The 16,901-nt window shown below is 40.3% G+C and overlaps 1 protein-coding gene across 2 annotated transcripts in view; it reads right to left on the reverse strand.

The window, feature by feature from the left end:
* Positions 1 to 16,901, reverse strand: part of LLGL2 (LLGL scribble cell polarity complex component 2) — a 79,370-nt gene that overhangs the window by 14,300 nt on the left and 48,169 nt on the right. For both annotated transcript variants that reach the window (XM_042448213.1, XM_042448214.1), the window contains exons 8-17: positions 15,050 to 15,182; positions 14,320 to 14,374; positions 12,886 to 13,040; positions 7,877 to 8,094; positions 6,491 to 6,558; positions 5,009 to 5,162; positions 4,768 to 4,872; positions 2,552 to 2,844; positions 1,214 to 1,352; positions 275 to 425 (exon numbers count right to left, since the gene is read on the reverse strand). In XM_042448213.1, coding sequence (XP_042304147.1) covers positions 275 to 425; positions 1,214 to 1,352; positions 2,552 to 2,844; positions 4,768 to 4,872; positions 5,009 to 5,162; positions 6,491 to 6,558; positions 7,877 to 8,094; positions 12,886 to 13,040; positions 14,320 to 14,374; positions 15,050 to 15,182 — 1,471 coding nt within the window. The remainder of the gene's footprint in view (positions 1 to 274; positions 426 to 1,213; positions 1,353 to 2,551; positions 2,845 to 4,767; positions 4,873 to 5,008; positions 5,163 to 6,490; positions 6,559 to 7,876; positions 8,095 to 12,885; positions 13,041 to 14,319; positions 14,375 to 15,049; positions 15,183 to 16,901) is intronic.

The raw sequence follows: 16,901 nt of genomic DNA on the forward strand, positions 1-16,901 counted from the left end.
TCAGCTATTTCTAGAATAGATTTTAAAGTAATATAAATGTGTGTGTGTGAGTGTGTATTCTCTCTCTCTCTTGCTGGAGAGCTACAATTATTTTAGACATCTGAACTAGTTCCCCCTTCAGGTTAAGAGCTGGCAGCTGACAGTGACCAATCCAAGTTGTTTGGCATAAGTCAAAAAGGCCAAAGTGCTGTGCAGGGGGTAATGGAAATGTGTAGTTGACCAATTCTTCCCACTCTTATGGAAAAACAAAAAAGGAGAAGTCTGTCTGACTTACTGTCTCTTAAGAAGGTGTCAGCAAAGTATAATGTGCGCACAAAACCAGTGAAGGAGTCCTCTGCTGACCGCGCTTCAATCTTCCGTTGGACGGGAGCCAGTTCTATCTCCTGCAATGCATCGTGGTCGTGTCTGGAAATTCCCTCCTGTACCTTTCTCAGGAAACAAAATGCAGGAACCACTGATTGCACATCTTCAGTCTCACAAACAGACAAATAATGACTTTCTGATGATTAAACTACATCAGTTTTTTAAAAAAGTGAATATGAATACTAGATAGTAAAGAAAAGTCTTTTGGTCAGAAGCCCTATGAGGCAATCATTTTGCTGAAACAAGGTTTGTGTCTGATCAGATCTTCCATGGGAGCCTACCTGGGAACTCCACCTACTTTTCACCACTTTAGGTTCCAGGCTGGAAGAAAAGCAGGCTTTAAGTGTACTAAATAAATACAAAGTCAGGCCATCTCTAAGAAGGTCATTTTGTGTAGCACTAGAGCATCTACTGTGGGGCATTTAATATAAGTATGATAATACTTGCTTTGATAAACAGCTTGGAACAAATGCTCTAGTCCTGCATGTTGGATTCTTTAAACCAGCTCAGGATGACAGAAGAGAAAGTATAGGAGCACTTTGCCTAGGTAAAAATTTGAGGAAGGTTGAACAATCTTGCTCTAATGGCTCAGCCTCTGATTGCCTGAATCTCTTTCTGATGTAAGGTATCAATGCCACAAGTGGCAAGGCTGAGATGCAATTATGTAAGACAACCATGAGGAACCTGTGGTTCCCCCAAGCCCTGATCATTAGATAGTCTGATGGGGCTGAAAGAACTTGGAATCTAGTGCTGACAGGCAGGGGGCACATTTTACCCACCTAAAAGGTGGCCCTTGTGGTACCTAGGAATGACTTCACATTCAGTAAAACTGAGCAGCACATCCTCTCACCTCAGCAGTTCGCAGCTTTCTGGTTGATACCCTGCTCCGCCGCATCCGTCGGAAGGACTGACGGAGAGATTTCTTCAAGGATTTTACCCTAGAGAGAGGGCCCTCCAAGGCCAACTGGTCACTGGGATGCAGGGTGCACCTAGGATGAAACAAACAGGAGCAATTCACCTCTCTTTTTGACCATCTATTATTTGATTAAGTGGAAGTGGCACACAAGAAGCCTAAGAAGAGATTGGCTACCTTTTGCAGCATAAAGAGTATTATACGAATATAGGAAGTTTCCAAAACCCATTGTTTCAGAGAAGCTAGTATTCTGAAAGGCAGAATTCTTCTGAAACTACTACAATGTCCTGAATCTGTTTTTGGGAAATATCATCTTATATTTGGGCACATCCTGAAAGTGTTATGAAAAGTATTTGTACAGTAAACCAATTAAAGCCTTTCTCTGTAGGCAAAAAGACTGGAAAGCTGAAGGCGTTTTTTTAAAAAAAAGAAACCATAAATGTTTTCACCTGTCCTGCCTCTACATTCCAAAATATTTATACAATAGGTGCACTACTGAGCAATTCTTCTTCTTTTGTGGTACAGTAGTAATATTTTCACCTTCACTATCCCCTAAACTTTAATGGGAGATAACAGTTTCCCCAAGATTTACTTCAAGAGGAAGCAAAAACCTAATGTCTTTCTTACTGATGTGTCCAAAGAGTAAGGAGATGCTCAGAAAACACACCCTGTGCTAGCATTTGCATACTGTTTTCTGATAGCAAGGATGCATCAGAACTGTTTCGCTGATTAAAGAGGTGGCATGGGGCCTTACTTTAAAATGTAAGGGCAGACAATAAGAAAACGGGTGGAAGATGCCTTCTTAAAACAGGAAACCAACAAACACAGCTTTCTAGTCTTCTAGAAAGTCTTCTTGACTCCAGATAAGGCCAGTGATCTTATTCTAATGCACATTTTTCCCAACTGCTTTGGGAATCTCTACCTTGTACAGCTCTAATGTGGCCCAAATAATCCAGTCATTTCAGTGGCCAGTTCAACCACACACTAGGGACCCAACTTCCCACTTCGGCAGGTGTAGGATTTGGGACAGGATACTGGTTTGCCTAAATGTTTTCCTGGATGAGCTGAGTTTTGTTTCAAGGACTCCTAGCTGATTGCATGAGCTCTTAACCATTGTGCCAGACCAGTCTGGCAGGACTATACATGAACACATCTTGAAGCTATGTGCAAGACTCTGGGGTTGTTTTTTGAGCCCTATATTGTCAAGAGTGAGGAATCTATTTTTTTAGAAAAGAAACAAACATTTCCCTCCCACCCCACCCGGAGGTAACTTACTTGACAAAGACTAGTTGCTTCTGCTGATGATCAAAGAGACCAAAGCCATGGCTTGTACCAAAGGCAACAAGTTTCCATTCTGAGTGAAGGGCCAGTGATGTGACTACAGCTGGGGGTTGGCACTGGACCAAGACAAATGGCTGGAAGCCAGGCTCAAATCGAACAGGTCCATCTCTAGTTTTCAGTCGTTCATGACCCTTCCACTTATAACCTTCCTGATCCTGGAGGAGATCAGCTTCTGCACGGTCGATTACCTGATCTGCTTCCTCATCATTTAGCTCCATTACAAGTACCTGGGTGGGCAAGGAGATCAGAAGTTCATTCGGGACTGTATTATGAAATCTCTCACATTTGCAAAACCAACATCGTTTGCTCCTCACCCTAAGACTTCCTTCTCTGAGTCTAAACTATGAAAACATTGAGAAACAGGTTTGCATTTTAATCAACTTTCTCACTTGTTTTAGACTTTTACTTCAATGATTGGGAATTCCAGCTATCAAATTCACATTAGGACAAGATCACTAATACGATTCTATGGTATAAAGTAGTTTGAAGTGAATAGGGCAAAAATGCTATCAGGAAAAAGGAAAGGTGCATAATTGTGGACAGCCATTTATCAAGTGGCTATCGTAGCAGACTATGAATGTTGTTAGCATTATATCTCAACATTTAGGACAAATCATTTCAAGCTGAGCTACAAAGTATAAAAATCCAGCATATTAAAAGTAAAATCAATAAAAAAATTACAACATAAAATAGCACTGGTAGAAGTCTTTGTAAAATTCATGCCATGTGATCAATAAAGTCATCCAGTGCTTTTAATCTACAAAAGCAATGAGAATTTTTTTGCCAACAGCTGCTTCTCTCATTTCAGATCTGAAGTGAATATTTGGCAAGATTCCTAACACCACCTGGCAAGATGTAATGGATGGCCAGCCAACCAAACAGTTGCCTGTGGACCTGGCATTGGTAAATGGCTACCTGCACCCACCCACAATGAACTTTCAAGAGTAAGCATTCTCATAGCTACTCAGGTTATGACAGGTGATTTCTTTTTTGTCACAGGTGGACTGGGCAAATTACTCAGAACACAGATATTTTGGCCAACTAATGAGAAGCCATTTAGGCTACTGTCCACATGTGCAGCAACTTTAAAAAAAAGAAGCAACAGCAGCATAGCTTTCACAAATCAAGTGGGATTACGCTGAAGAATATAATTTGGGGGTGAAAACAGATGCTAAATGTTGGTTTACACACAAAGGCCTATAAAGGACACTGCTCAGTGTTAGGAATGATGTTAAACAGAGGAGGAAAAGGTACATTGGTTAAAGAGCCCGAGGGCAAAGCTGTACTTACCTCAAGAACCTGAACTAATACCCTTTGGAAGGAAACCAAATTCCGTAATTCATAATGGAAGACATGCATGCTCCTCTTATTACTACTGGCTTTCCCTGTCTGATGCTGGATAGCATCTGTGTAGCATATTATGTTCAGCCATGTCTATGCACTGGTCCTCTATGATCCTCACAGGGATCTGACAGGGATTTTTTGGAGCCACTTCATATATCTGTCAGAATGTCATCCATGAACAAAGCCTAGCCCATCCTGAGTCAGTATGACAACAGCAAGGTCTCTTACTGATTCCCTTACATTGTACAAAACAAAACAAAACAAAACAAAACAAAAAAACCCACCAAGCACTGTGAGAAGAAAACAGCTAGATGACAGGCCAGAGATTTTTCATTTTCTCTACATATCACTGACTAGTAGAAGAGTTTTATCTAGTACCCAAGTTTGCCTAACTATATATAACACTCTTCCCTACTTTTTCCTAGATATAGACACTGCATGCTGTGCACGGAGGTATTATTGACATGAAGCATCAGCTATCTCAGAACAACACAAGAAGCTAGATAGAGAGCTGAGATATTTAAAGACAGGTTTAATGAGGGAGTCTACAGCTACATCAGGGTATGTGAAGTGAAAACTGGCTTCGCAAGAACATGACTTTGAACATGGTTTTAAGCCAGAGACCAGCACAAAGAGCACACAGCAGTTACCTGAGCATTTAAGAGTGGTTCCACCTCTCACAACCCCTCAAATTGTGAGGATTACAGAAAGATATTTCAGGTCAGAGTACACAGAATTATCATATTCCAGATTCTGGACACATACAGCGCTACTACCACCTATATCCTTTTCATTAATTTCATTACCTGCCCTGCTGTTCCTGCTACAGCCAAGTAGCCACTGTATTTGCACAGGAAGATCTTCTGGATTCCAAGTCTGGGATCATCACTGTATGGATCAAAGGAGCCAACCTGGTAGGGCAGGGAAGCAAGAAAGAGAGGTATCATGAACACAAAGCATGACATGCTAGGGCAAAGAGTACCTTCTTTGCTATAGTATCATACACCTTAGCTTCAGAAGGTTTAAGCTGAGTTCTGGACGCCTCACCTTGCGCAGTGGCGGCCATTCATCCTCCCCCAACTGGTTCATATTATCATTGGGATCAGCATCTGTTAGGAACACCTTCACTGTGCTCAGCTTATACAGCAAATTCAGACAAACACCAGAAGCATTCCAGAATCGCACTGTGCCATCCTCATGCCTGGTGGAAAGAGAAGTGAAGAGCATATGAACATGTGTGTGTGTGTAAGAACACATTGCAATGAATATCTGAGATGGCAATGATCAGAACAGGCACAATTTGTATAAAAATGTATGTGCAGCACATAATCAGTATGTTCATGTGGGGAAGTCACATTACAAGCAGTGTAATGTGGAAAAGATGAGACAACAAGGCTCGGCTCACCAGGGACCAAAGACCATTTTGCTTCCTGCCATCTCAGAACTGCCTCTTGTGGTGACTAGCCTACCTGCTCAGTATTCAGCTGTATTGAAATTTAATACCTGAATGTGCTTAACTTCCTTTTCTTCCCTTATTTTCTCCCCTGCACAGATGTACTGTGGCTCTTAGATAATGGTCATTATTCTAAAGCTCTAAGCTGCATTTAAGTAAAGGAATGGGGTGGTAAACAAATGGAGCAAATGAGCAACCCATTAATGCAGTCGCTTTTGAAGTGCTAGACAGCTTTTGTTTGGATAGATCAGGATTTTGTTTCTTTCACATTTCACTGTTGCGTACACCAACTAACATTGCATAAAGTGTGTATCTCCACGGGGCTCTCTCAAGTCTCATGAAGAATGTTTTGATTGACTCTCTACAATACCAGCGTATCTGGTTCCCAGGACCACTGACACATATCTCAGGTACTCTATACTCTCTCTCTCTCTCTCATATATATATATATATATATATATATGCAAGATGCCTGGAATTTTAAGTGGCAGAATCTTACCAAGAATATGTAGAGGAACCCTCTACAGCCTTGCAAACCCACTAAACTTTTCTTGGGGAGTGTGTGTGTGTGTGGAATATCTAGATAAAAAAGCAGGAGTGAGGGCTTCCTGAACCACAAAGCAAGATCTTCCGTGTGGCAAAAGGAGATTGTTAACAGCATTGCAACCTATTTAGTTTGTTGTGTACTTAAAAATAAACAATTAAACACAATGGCACACATTTCTTCTTTAAACACTGTGGCTTTAGAAGAATCAGTGATCTCGATCAACCAACTGCTGTGTCCTCAAACAAGCCTGTGTTTTAGCTACTGTTTTATAAGCAAGGACTAATATTGATCATTCCGTCTAGATGGACTGTGCAGAGGTACATACCCCCAGATCATATTTAAGGCCTGCTTCTAGCCCAGCATACTGTTCAAACAGTGGCCAATGAAAGAGGGAAACTCATAAGCAGGACATAAATGAAACAGCATCTTCCTGCTCACGTTGCTCAGCAGGTGGCATTCAGAAACATTCTAGACAGAGACTGTGAAACCAAAGCAGTAAACCTGAAGAAGTGAGGGAGTTTATGCCTACCCTGTAAGCAGCAGGTCCCGCTGGGGAGGATCTGGAGCCTTGCTGAAGCCTCCATCAATTGGCCACAACTAGAAAAACAAATTATTTAAAATAAAAATAAAAATAAGCACATACTTATCATATGTAAAGTTGTAAGTACATATGCAATGATGAGGCTCGGGGGAGGAAAGGAACAAGAAAGTATTGGAGACCAAATTTATACAGATTACTCTTTGTTTGGATTAAGATTAGACATCAGTTCTTAAAGTTTTAGAAGCCAATTTCTTTTTGCTGAGGTTTAATATAAGGTCACAGAGAATCCATTAACCTACATTTTCTCTGTAAGCTGCTGCTGCTGCTGTTGCAGAAAGCTCAAAATATTTTCCAGCACCAACTGTCTGAGCATTCTGAAACTAAGCCTATATCTACTGTGAACTGGTCAAGGCATCTAAAGCTGAAGCCTCTAGGTGCATCCATTGTGCGTTCGTTGCCCACAAATTGTAAAAAAAAAAAGGGGGGGGGAAAGGGGGGGGGGGGGGGGCACACAGGCAAGCCTGCAGTCTGCCTGAAAACCATGGGTTGGGGAATTCTCATCACTGATTTACAGCATGCAGATTCACAGAGTATTGGAAAAAAACAGGTGTGCAGACTTACAGGGATAGTAGAGGAATAGAAAGAGGGGAGGCAAGTTGGAAAAATTTCAGGAGAAATCTGATCAACCCCTGTGTTCACAAAGGAAGCTTCTCCAAGACAACAAACTGTCTAGGCATTCAGAAAAAAAGTAGTGCACAAGTTGTCCCCATTCATGTTACCTAAGCACCAGTGAAAACAACATTTTTACAAGAAGCAATATTGTTCACATAGGTATTGAAGGAGCCTCTTTATTTACTACATAAAATGTATCTTTCTACACACTCTCACCCACCCACCTTTGTCTCCCTACACTATTCACAATCAAGCATATTTAGTACTGGAGGTATCACTACTTTCACGTCCTTAGGACAAAGCCCAAGATGTTGGTGTCAGAAAAACACTCTTTTGTACTCTTCTTTCAAAGTAGGGGGTGCATCTACAGTGTAGAAATAATGCAGTTTGACACTTTACGTGTTGTAGCTCCATCCTATGGAAACTTGGGATTTGTAGTTTTACGTCTTTAGCCTTCTCTGCCAAAGAGTGCTAGTGCCTCACAAAACTACAAATCCCAGGACACTAGACGATGGCACCAGTTAAATATTGCCAAACTATTATTTCTACAGTGTAAATGTACTCTAGGAATACCTTCTATCTCCAAAGCCTGGTTTGTGGAAGAGTTCAAAATCTAATGTTAGGGCTTGGGTGGTGGTGGGGAGTTATGTCTTGAATTCATTTCAACTACATTTTGTTTGAATCAATATATACAAGCCATACCATATTAGAGAATTGGGAGTTCTGTTTATTCCCAGCACTGATTATTCTTTCCCACAACTTTAGAGGGATGTTGGAGACATGGTGAGAACATGTGATGGCCGAGCAGTGGAGAGACGCAAGATATGGAGGTTGGACTGATGGCCAGCCTGGTGACATCAGATCTATTACTACCAGTTCTTCTTCTGCTAAGACCACCATTGCAGATGGGTCATCAAATTCTGCAAGAAGAGGTATATAAATATGGAATCATTTCTTGGGAGAGGACACCAAGCAAGGGAGGGGGAAAAGCATGATATACTTTCATCAGGAAATGAAAATATTCATCAATAAATGAAAACATGACAAGTGGCAAGGTTCATCTATAAAAGATTCAGAAGGTCTGGCTCCAGCTGTGACTCAGGAGACATCAGGACACAGTCAGTGATGCATGTGGCATGAGCACTACATTTGGCTGAGCCAGATGAGGGCTTATAGGGTCTTCTCTTAAGGCAGTCTTTCCCAACCTAGTGCCCCATACACTGCAGCCCTAGTCAAAACTCATTCACATTTTTAACGGCTTAGGATATATTTTTTAAAAAATCTGGTTAGAACCTAGACACAATCTTCATTGTTGATATACCTTCTAGCAACTTAAATACAACAACTGCACCATGACAGAAACAGACTGGCTTCAGTGATTCTTGTTGTTGTTATGTGCCTTCAAGTTGACTCTGACCCCATTATGGGGGTTATACCTTGATAACCCCCAGGTTAGACTACTGGGCATAACCATGATGGAGGACTCTGAGAATTGTAGTCCAACAACATCTCAAAACCTACACGTTAGAAACCATTGCTATATATGAGTCATTGCTTCATATTCAATGATGTTCATCCACCAATGGAATAGAAAACATATAGTGAAAAAAATCACTCCTACATTTTCACACCAGACAAACTTCTTTATTGCTCCAGATATTTGGACCCTACATGCATTGTTGCTTTTTGTTTGTTTTTAATAACAACTGTTTTTATGAGGTTTGTTACAGTTTTGTTTGGCTAAAAAGACAAATAGACAAAAAGAACAAATCAAACTTGGACTCTCCTTAGAAGCCAAGATGACTAAATCGAGGCTGTTGTACTCTGGCCACATGATGATTCTCACAGCTGTTTTAATGTTTTACTTTGACTGAAATTTTAACTGTTTGTAAACTGCTCTGGGAACTTTTTGAAGGACAGTTTGTAAGCTCCTTTAAAACAAACAAACAAAAAAAAACCCAAAAAGTTTCTTTTAAGTATACAGTCAGCCCCCCCCCCCCCCCCCACCATAGGCGGGCTTGCCTTCTGTGGCTTTGAGCTTATGTGGAAGGCAAGCTCTGGCAAAAGTAATGGGGCACATATTTTCTATCAGGCTTGAGCATACGCTCTTTTCCCCAAACACAGTCTGGGTGGGTCTGGAATGGATCCCCCGCATATGAGGAGGGCAGACTGTAATAAATTCTGTTTTGTGCTCTGGTCTAAGTCTTGGATATCATACTTAATAGATGACTATGTGCATGCCTTATCAAGATTATCTGCATGGTAAATATGTCAGAAGAAATGATCCATAGAGACTTGCAAATGTGCTCTTCCATGCAAAACACAATGCTGTAAGGGGAGGATCTTTCACCTGCAGCTCTTTAAGGCCCTACCTGTACCTACTTGGCAGTGACCCAGTTAGTACTGCGTTAGACATTTCTAGGAACGCAGGCCAATCCAGCAAACTAAGCTGCTTAAAATGTAGCAGTGTTGCTGGTTCTGAGAATAGTTGATCTGTTTGAGAACAAGAACAATTTTATTACTATTTGGAAGCTGCATAGCCTAAGCCTTGTTCTCCTTTGCTTTTGAAAACCAAAATGTATGCATATTACTGTAGGATTTTATCTAGCATGTGTTCTGTTATATTTGAACTCAGCAAAGTGCTTATTTTGCAAAACAAAATTTCACATAATAATAATAATAAGAACAACAACAACAACAACAACAACTTAAGACAACTTACAACAGAAGAAGATTAGGAATGGGGGAGGATGGCTATGAAAGAACTAAAAAAGACTCTAAAATGCAGAGATATACAATTGAGCACAAATGTTAGAATCATACAAGCCATTGTATTCCCTATTACCATGTATAGATGTGAGAGTTGGACAATTAAGAAAGATGATAGGAAGAAAATAAATTCATTTAAATTTGATGTTGGAGAAGAGTGCTGAAGATCCCATGGACAGTTAAAAGGACAAACAAATGGGTCCTTGAGCAGACCAAACCAGAAACCTCCCTGGAAGCCAAGATGACCAAACTGAGGCTGTCATCCTTCAGGCACATCTTGAGAAGGAAAGACTCACTGGAAAAGACAATAATGCTGGGAAAGGTGGAGGAAAGTAGGAAGAGAGGAAGGCCACAGGCCAGACGGACGGACTCTATTAAGGAGATCACAGTTATGGGGCTGCAGGAATTAAGCAGAATGGTGGAAGACAGAGGGTCCTGGAGATGTCCCATCCATAGGGTCGCCATGAATTGAGATCGACTCGAGGGCAGTTACCAACAACAACAAAACAACAGTTGAAAGAAGCATAGCTAAAAAATACTGAATACAGAAGTTTAAAAAAATCATTACACCGATAAAATTAAAATTAAATTTAAATCAGATTAAAAACCTGTTGTTGTTGTTGTTGTTGTTGTTGTTATTATTATTATTATTATTATTATTATTATTATTGATCCTAAATGTATTTTAAGACCAGTCGTGGATACAATTGTGTAAAAGGAACCCAGCAACTGCCTACTTATTTCTAGACTGTCTATGAAAATATTCTTCATTTGAAAGCTCCCCTCTAAAATTTGCTTCATGTGCAACCATATCTGCATTTGTAGTTTTATCACACCATATGTTATAAAATGTGAAAAGATAAAGAACTGGGCAGCAAGGTTTACATAATCTGTAGTTTTCTGACTAGAAAGATTTCCTAAGATTACATATCATTTTTAATACAAACACTTAAATCTCTCTTTAATCAGGTGACTTTTCATCTTTATAAAGCAATTACTGATAGTGCCATGCTCTGGCTTGCAAACAAAGATTCCGAAGACTCCAGTGTCATTATCTACTGAATACACTGTGATCCCCTATAGGACTGGAATTCCTTTAAAATTACTCCTGCACATAAATATAGCTACACATGATATGGATGATAGAGCAACCGAGTAAGCTCCATGTAGGCCTTTATTTATATTACCAGGGTAGGAGAAATGGAGTTTTCACCCTTAATCTCATGTCCCACCCTATGCTAACAGGAACATATTTAGAACATACATACCACATAAACAAAATCTTTTACAAGACCTTAAGCACAAAATACGTTGTTAGTAGAGCAGTCTTGGCTGAACGATTGTGTATTAATTTAGAAAATACAAAGCAGAAATATGGAGCAGCTGTTTTTTACAGAAACAAAGCAAACACCACACAAGCATCTCACACTATTTAAGAATAGTGGATGTGTGTGTGTTGTGTGCCTTCAAGTTGTTTCCAACTTATGGTAACCCTAAAGTGACCCTATCATGGGGTTTTCTTGGCTAGATTTATTCTGAGGAGGTTTGTCACTGGCATCACCTGAGGCTGAGAGCATATGACCTGCCCAAAGTCAGCTAGTGGGTTTCATGGCCAAGTGGGAGTAGCATCGGCATACAAAAACTGCCGTTTTCCCTTTAAAATTCCTTTGAAGAAGAAAGGAGGAAAGACAGATGCACCATTTTGAGAAAGAAAGGGAAAATGGGAAATTACACACACTGTTCATAAACAACATAATACAAGGTGTTTTTGTACACACATACCCATCAATCATTGCACAATGTATTTTGACCCTGCAACCCCAAGTGGTCAGAACATGGGCATTTAAGCAAAAAAAAAAAAAGAAAAGAAAAAAAAGAACAGCTTTCCAACACCCAACGTGCAATTACATAAGCATTACTCATTAATGTAATTGGATTTGGGAGACAGCGAGTGACCCACTCTCACACTCTGCTGAACAAACCAAGTAGCATGTGAGGTGAGCTGAGACAGATTCCCATTAGGCTTAGGTAGTCAGCTACAGGGAAGCTAGCCTGCCACAGAAACCTCAGATGACTGCTGAACAACTTCCTGGACTAAGCATGCAAGAGCTACAGCTTCCTTCTTCAGTTCCTGTTTGACTGTTATGTACATGGCCAGTGCTATCAACTGATCAACTCTGTTAAATAAACTCAGTGTTCCCTGTCATTCCCAGGAGGCCTCCAAATGGCACCCAGGGAAAGTGAGCAAAAGAGATCTCAACTGCTGACAGACTCCTGTGCTCATATTTCCCCCTGTGCACAAAAAAATAACAGAGTTTACTGTTCCTCTTGTCTCGCAGCAGCTGAAGACAAGACAAGAATGGGGCAAGAAAGAGATAAAAGTTCAGGGTTTTGTACAGAGCTGCGTCGTCTAAACAAAAATATGCATTCAAGTTAAGCCATCTTGCAACTTGGCATCCACAGGATGAATACATTGGCCTTCTTCATCTTTTATCAGCATACAAGAGCTAACACTCCCAGTATAGAAGTACAAAGCTAGTCTTCTTCTCATTAGCAACTGTTTTGTTTATAACACTAAATGTTCCAGACAGTAATTAGGGACAGCACTGCTAATGAAGTTATGAAGAGACTTTAAGCAATATGAAATGGTCTTGTTTTGATGGAAGGTTTCAACTAGAGTTTCACGTTATGGTTGCCATTCAGCTTTTCCATATTTATATGAAAACATTTTATGCTTTTACCCATAGAAGTTGGATCCTGTGAATGCAAAATTCTTTTCCACTAGTGCATACAAATCTACTAGCATGCAAATTAGTATTCTGCCACAAACCTGAAACTTGGCATTAATAATTTTCACATTTGGCATTTTAATTATGAGCAACATTCCCAATGTGCACCCAAGAGTTAATGCAGTCAATTCCAGTTCCTGAGACCTTACATACCTGCAAATGGATCTGCAGTGGCAATGACAAAGAAATCTATCACCCGTGATGTGAAGTCAAAGGCTGTTTGCCTATTGCCATAAACAACTGAAATGCTATGCCGGTCACCGTAACTTGCCCGTGGCATCCCTCCTTGAAATATAATGTATGGAAGCCTAAAAAAAAAAAAAAAACATTCAAGGAAACGATTCAGGGGACAGTACTAAATGCTTGGGGTTGGTCACTAAGCTAAGGGACTGCAGGATGATGCAGATTTCCTTCTTTACTGGTGGGGGGCTTCCTAGTCTGGGAGCAGAACATTCAACCTCTCCCAATGAAATTGCCCATGGTTTTCTGCAGACAGAGAGGACAGAGTATGGTTTTCTATGGGAAGCTATTGATCTGTAGGATCCCAAGCGTACCCGTTCCTTAAATAGTACTTTAAATAGGTCCAGCTGTGAAACTTAAGATTCCTGTCCTATATATTCAATGAGAGAGGGATTTTTTGTTTTGTTTTGTTTAAGTATCATCTCACCATTCTTGACCTTGTCACTGTGAGCTAGAAAGGCTTTAGATGCAACAGATACAGATTTCTCTACCAAGGCAAATATGATAGGACTATTCTGCCCAATACCCTTTTCCCAACTTAAAACTTAAAGGATAGCTTTTAAGTTTTAAAGCACCTCATTGCTAAAAGCAAGACCAACAATTCTATAATCATTTTCTTTCTTTAGGCAATAAGCATTCTAATGGCAATCTACAACATCTGAGCCTTTAGAATTGACTCTTAAAAGTCTCTAGCCATCAAATAAACATATAACTAGGCAACACCATTTTTTAAAGGTGTAATCAGATGGGATCATGATTCCCAGGACTTCCTGCCCATTAATTAACAAGCCAAAGGACTTTCTTCATATGCCACTTCCTGCTTTCAAAGCCAGAGAAATCAGAGACAAGCTTTATGATGGCATACAAACTATAGAATTCCCCCACTCAGCATGATCATTTGGCATCATTTCTATTATCCTTTTGGTGCCTAGAGAAATCTCTTGTGTTTTTAAGACTCTTTTATTCAGGATGTGTGCTGTTTCTTTAGTTATTATTTTGCTGGTTTTTATTTGGTGTCTTTAGGGATATTTCATTTTGATGTAAAGTTCCATTTCCTTCTATTTATTTACAAACCACTTTGGGAGGGAGATTGTGATAAAAGATGGGATTATAAATCAACATTTCTGAATGGATCAAAAAGAGACACAGCAATGCCTAAGCTTCCCATCACTTTGCCGAGCAGTCTGATGGGGTTGCTGTAAAGTTCAAGTTATTAAGAGGCCAGGGAATCCAGGCAGCATGACAGTTGGCTGGAGATTTTTTAGCAAGCAGCAGTGCTTCTTACCAAAAGGTTAGTCTAGAAGCTCTGAAAATGAGCAGCTTTGTATTACCCACCAAAGTACCTACCCATTCTTTGTCGTTTGCCAGTAAATCTTGGAGATAGCCTTGCATGGAAAAGGACCTAGATAGGCAAATTTGTAAAGAAGACATATTTCAAGTGCATGCTTATTTTAATGGAGAATCACATAACACTGTTTGGTTTTTACTGATTAATGTGAGATAGTGAAGAAAATAATCTTTAATTTTCTCATCTATGGAAACTGGAAACTATCACTGCTTTACCAGGATGTTATTCATCAAATGCCACTAGTCTGCTGCATCCTTTCAGAGGACTATTCAGATTTTAAATGAGGCCAAACACACTATACACTGCCATATACTGACCATATACTGGCACACTAGTATGCCCACACAGTATATTGCCTGTCAGAAACAATTTGCTTGCTTTTCATATCTTTAGGATGGCATGTGTACAGAATATTCAGCCTCATATTGGACCTCTGGTTATCACAAGTGGGCAGAATTTCCTTTGTGATTCCAAAGATTGTCTCTGAAGAACTTTCTGACAGTAATGCTGTTCAACAGTGGAACACACTCCCTCAGAGAGTGGTGGAGACTCCTTCTTTGGAGGTTTTTAAACAGAGGCTGGATGGCCATTTGTTGGGAGTGCTTTAATTGTGGCTTCCTGCATGGCAGAATAGGGTTGAACTGGATGGCTCTTGTGGTTCAACTCTATGATTTTATGAATGTGTGTCAAATCACATACAATATGGAGGCCAGCCACTTGCATACTGACCATAAGGCACTTTGCTTTCTAGAGGCTCAGGCTGCCTGTCATCATTTGAAACCGGCCACTGGGTATAACTCCCGTCATTATGGCAGCTGATGATCTGATGGCCATTCCTCTGCCAGAAGAGGTTTTCCAGTTGCTAGGAAAAAGCAGCAACAAAGTCCAAGGTAAGCAAATATTTTGGTCCATTAAGAAGGAACCCCACACCAAAAGCTGGCAGAACAGAACTGATTGCTTCATTTTTTTTAAATGCTAGCTTTTCTTTTATCTGAAATCCTTATCAAAGGATCTTGGAAGCCTGGAACTTATTAAAATGCTTATTTGGATTGTCTCAGTCACAGATGACTACTCTGTCTGGCCTACAGAACTAACAGAAGAATGCTGACTCAGGTCTGTTTCTTTCTCTTAAGATACTATAAGTCTGAATTGTTGATAAATTTAGTCTAGGATATTTAAAATGTGCATTTAGTGGTGTCCCCTTGCATATAAATTAGCTGCAGGGTGCCCTTTACCCTATTCTGCCCTACTGCCAAAAAACAAGGATAAATGTCTGTATAGGGTTTGGCCCATAAAAGCTTATGCCACTAGTTCTCAAACTCTATGGCAGGATGACACCCCCCCCCCCCCGGGGGGGCGTAAGTTACTCAAGGGAGGTGCAAGACTTGAGAGATCCCCTCTTCTTCCCTCACTTCCCAAACCTTTTCTGTCCTGGAGGGGAAGAGAAAGGCAAAGGGGGTGCTTGGAACCTTTGCTTGAGGGAGGAGAAAGGAAGCTATTTCCTTATAAAATGCTAAAATATGAATACACATGAATGTGTCATTAAAAATGTGCACACTAAACAAAGTATTTTTATTCATATACTACCTTGAGTGGGGTGTGCAACATCCTCATGTAGATGCAAAGGGGCTCACAAGGATAAAAAGTTTGGGAACAACTGGCTTATGCCATAATAAATCTGTTAGTGTTTAAGCAGACAAAAGAGGTTGCTGTTATGCCCAGCAAGAACTGTGTGCAACCAACTAGTCACAGCATTCAGTGTTCTGAAAGCCAACAGGAAGGGTCATGCAAAGGTGTCAGGCTATGGGGGGGGGGGGGAGGAGTGTTAGTCCTCATGGCTGTATGGGAATAAAAACAAAGCAAGAACAGGTGCAGTAGTATCTGATGGTGTATCTTTGTATCTTTGAGCTATAGTCCCTCTTTCCCTAGTAGCTCTGCAGACTCACTTTCCTTCATTAATCTCAAACTACGATGTTCCCACTCCATGACTGTAATCTTTGTCTGAAGTATTCAAATATGCAGTTTAATATAGAATTGCTTTCTCTCTTTTTTTAAAAAAAATCTTTTGGAAATGGTGGCACTCAGGAGGGAGATTACTCACTGCTACGGACACAACTGTACTTTAAGAACTGAAAATACGAAGCTGAGGGGCTATAGCTACCTGTATGGAAACCTGTGAAATCTGTCTTCATTTCAAGGTCTGCACACATGGTATATTTTCTTCTTTTTTTAAAAAAGGCCTTAGAATGATATTCTGAATTGATAAGCTGCACTGGGGAAAGTATTAGACACTCATCTTCCTCCACTTCCTCTATGGCCTTTTCTCCTTCTTCCAAAAAGTATGACAGGACTCTATAACTGTACAGAATACATAACACAAGGCAAATCTGCTGACTTCCCTGATTTGTTTTCCCACTGAGAATTCTATGTACTTTGCTGGATATTCTAGTGATTCAGGGATTCCTCCCCTTCACCTTAGTCCAATCTCTAGAGTCTAGAACAGTAGTCCCCAAACCGTGCCCTTTAAGAGATTTTGGACTTCAGCTCCCAGATGCCTCAGCCATGTTGACCAATAGTCTGG

This window comes from Sceloporus undulatus, chromosome 2 (genome assembly GCF_019175285.1).
Source record: "Sceloporus undulatus isolate JIND9_A2432 ecotype Alabama chromosome 2, SceUnd_v1.1, whole genome shotgun sequence".
NCBI lineage: Eukaryota > Metazoa > Chordata > Lepidosauria > Squamata > Phrynosomatidae > Sceloporus > Sceloporus undulatus.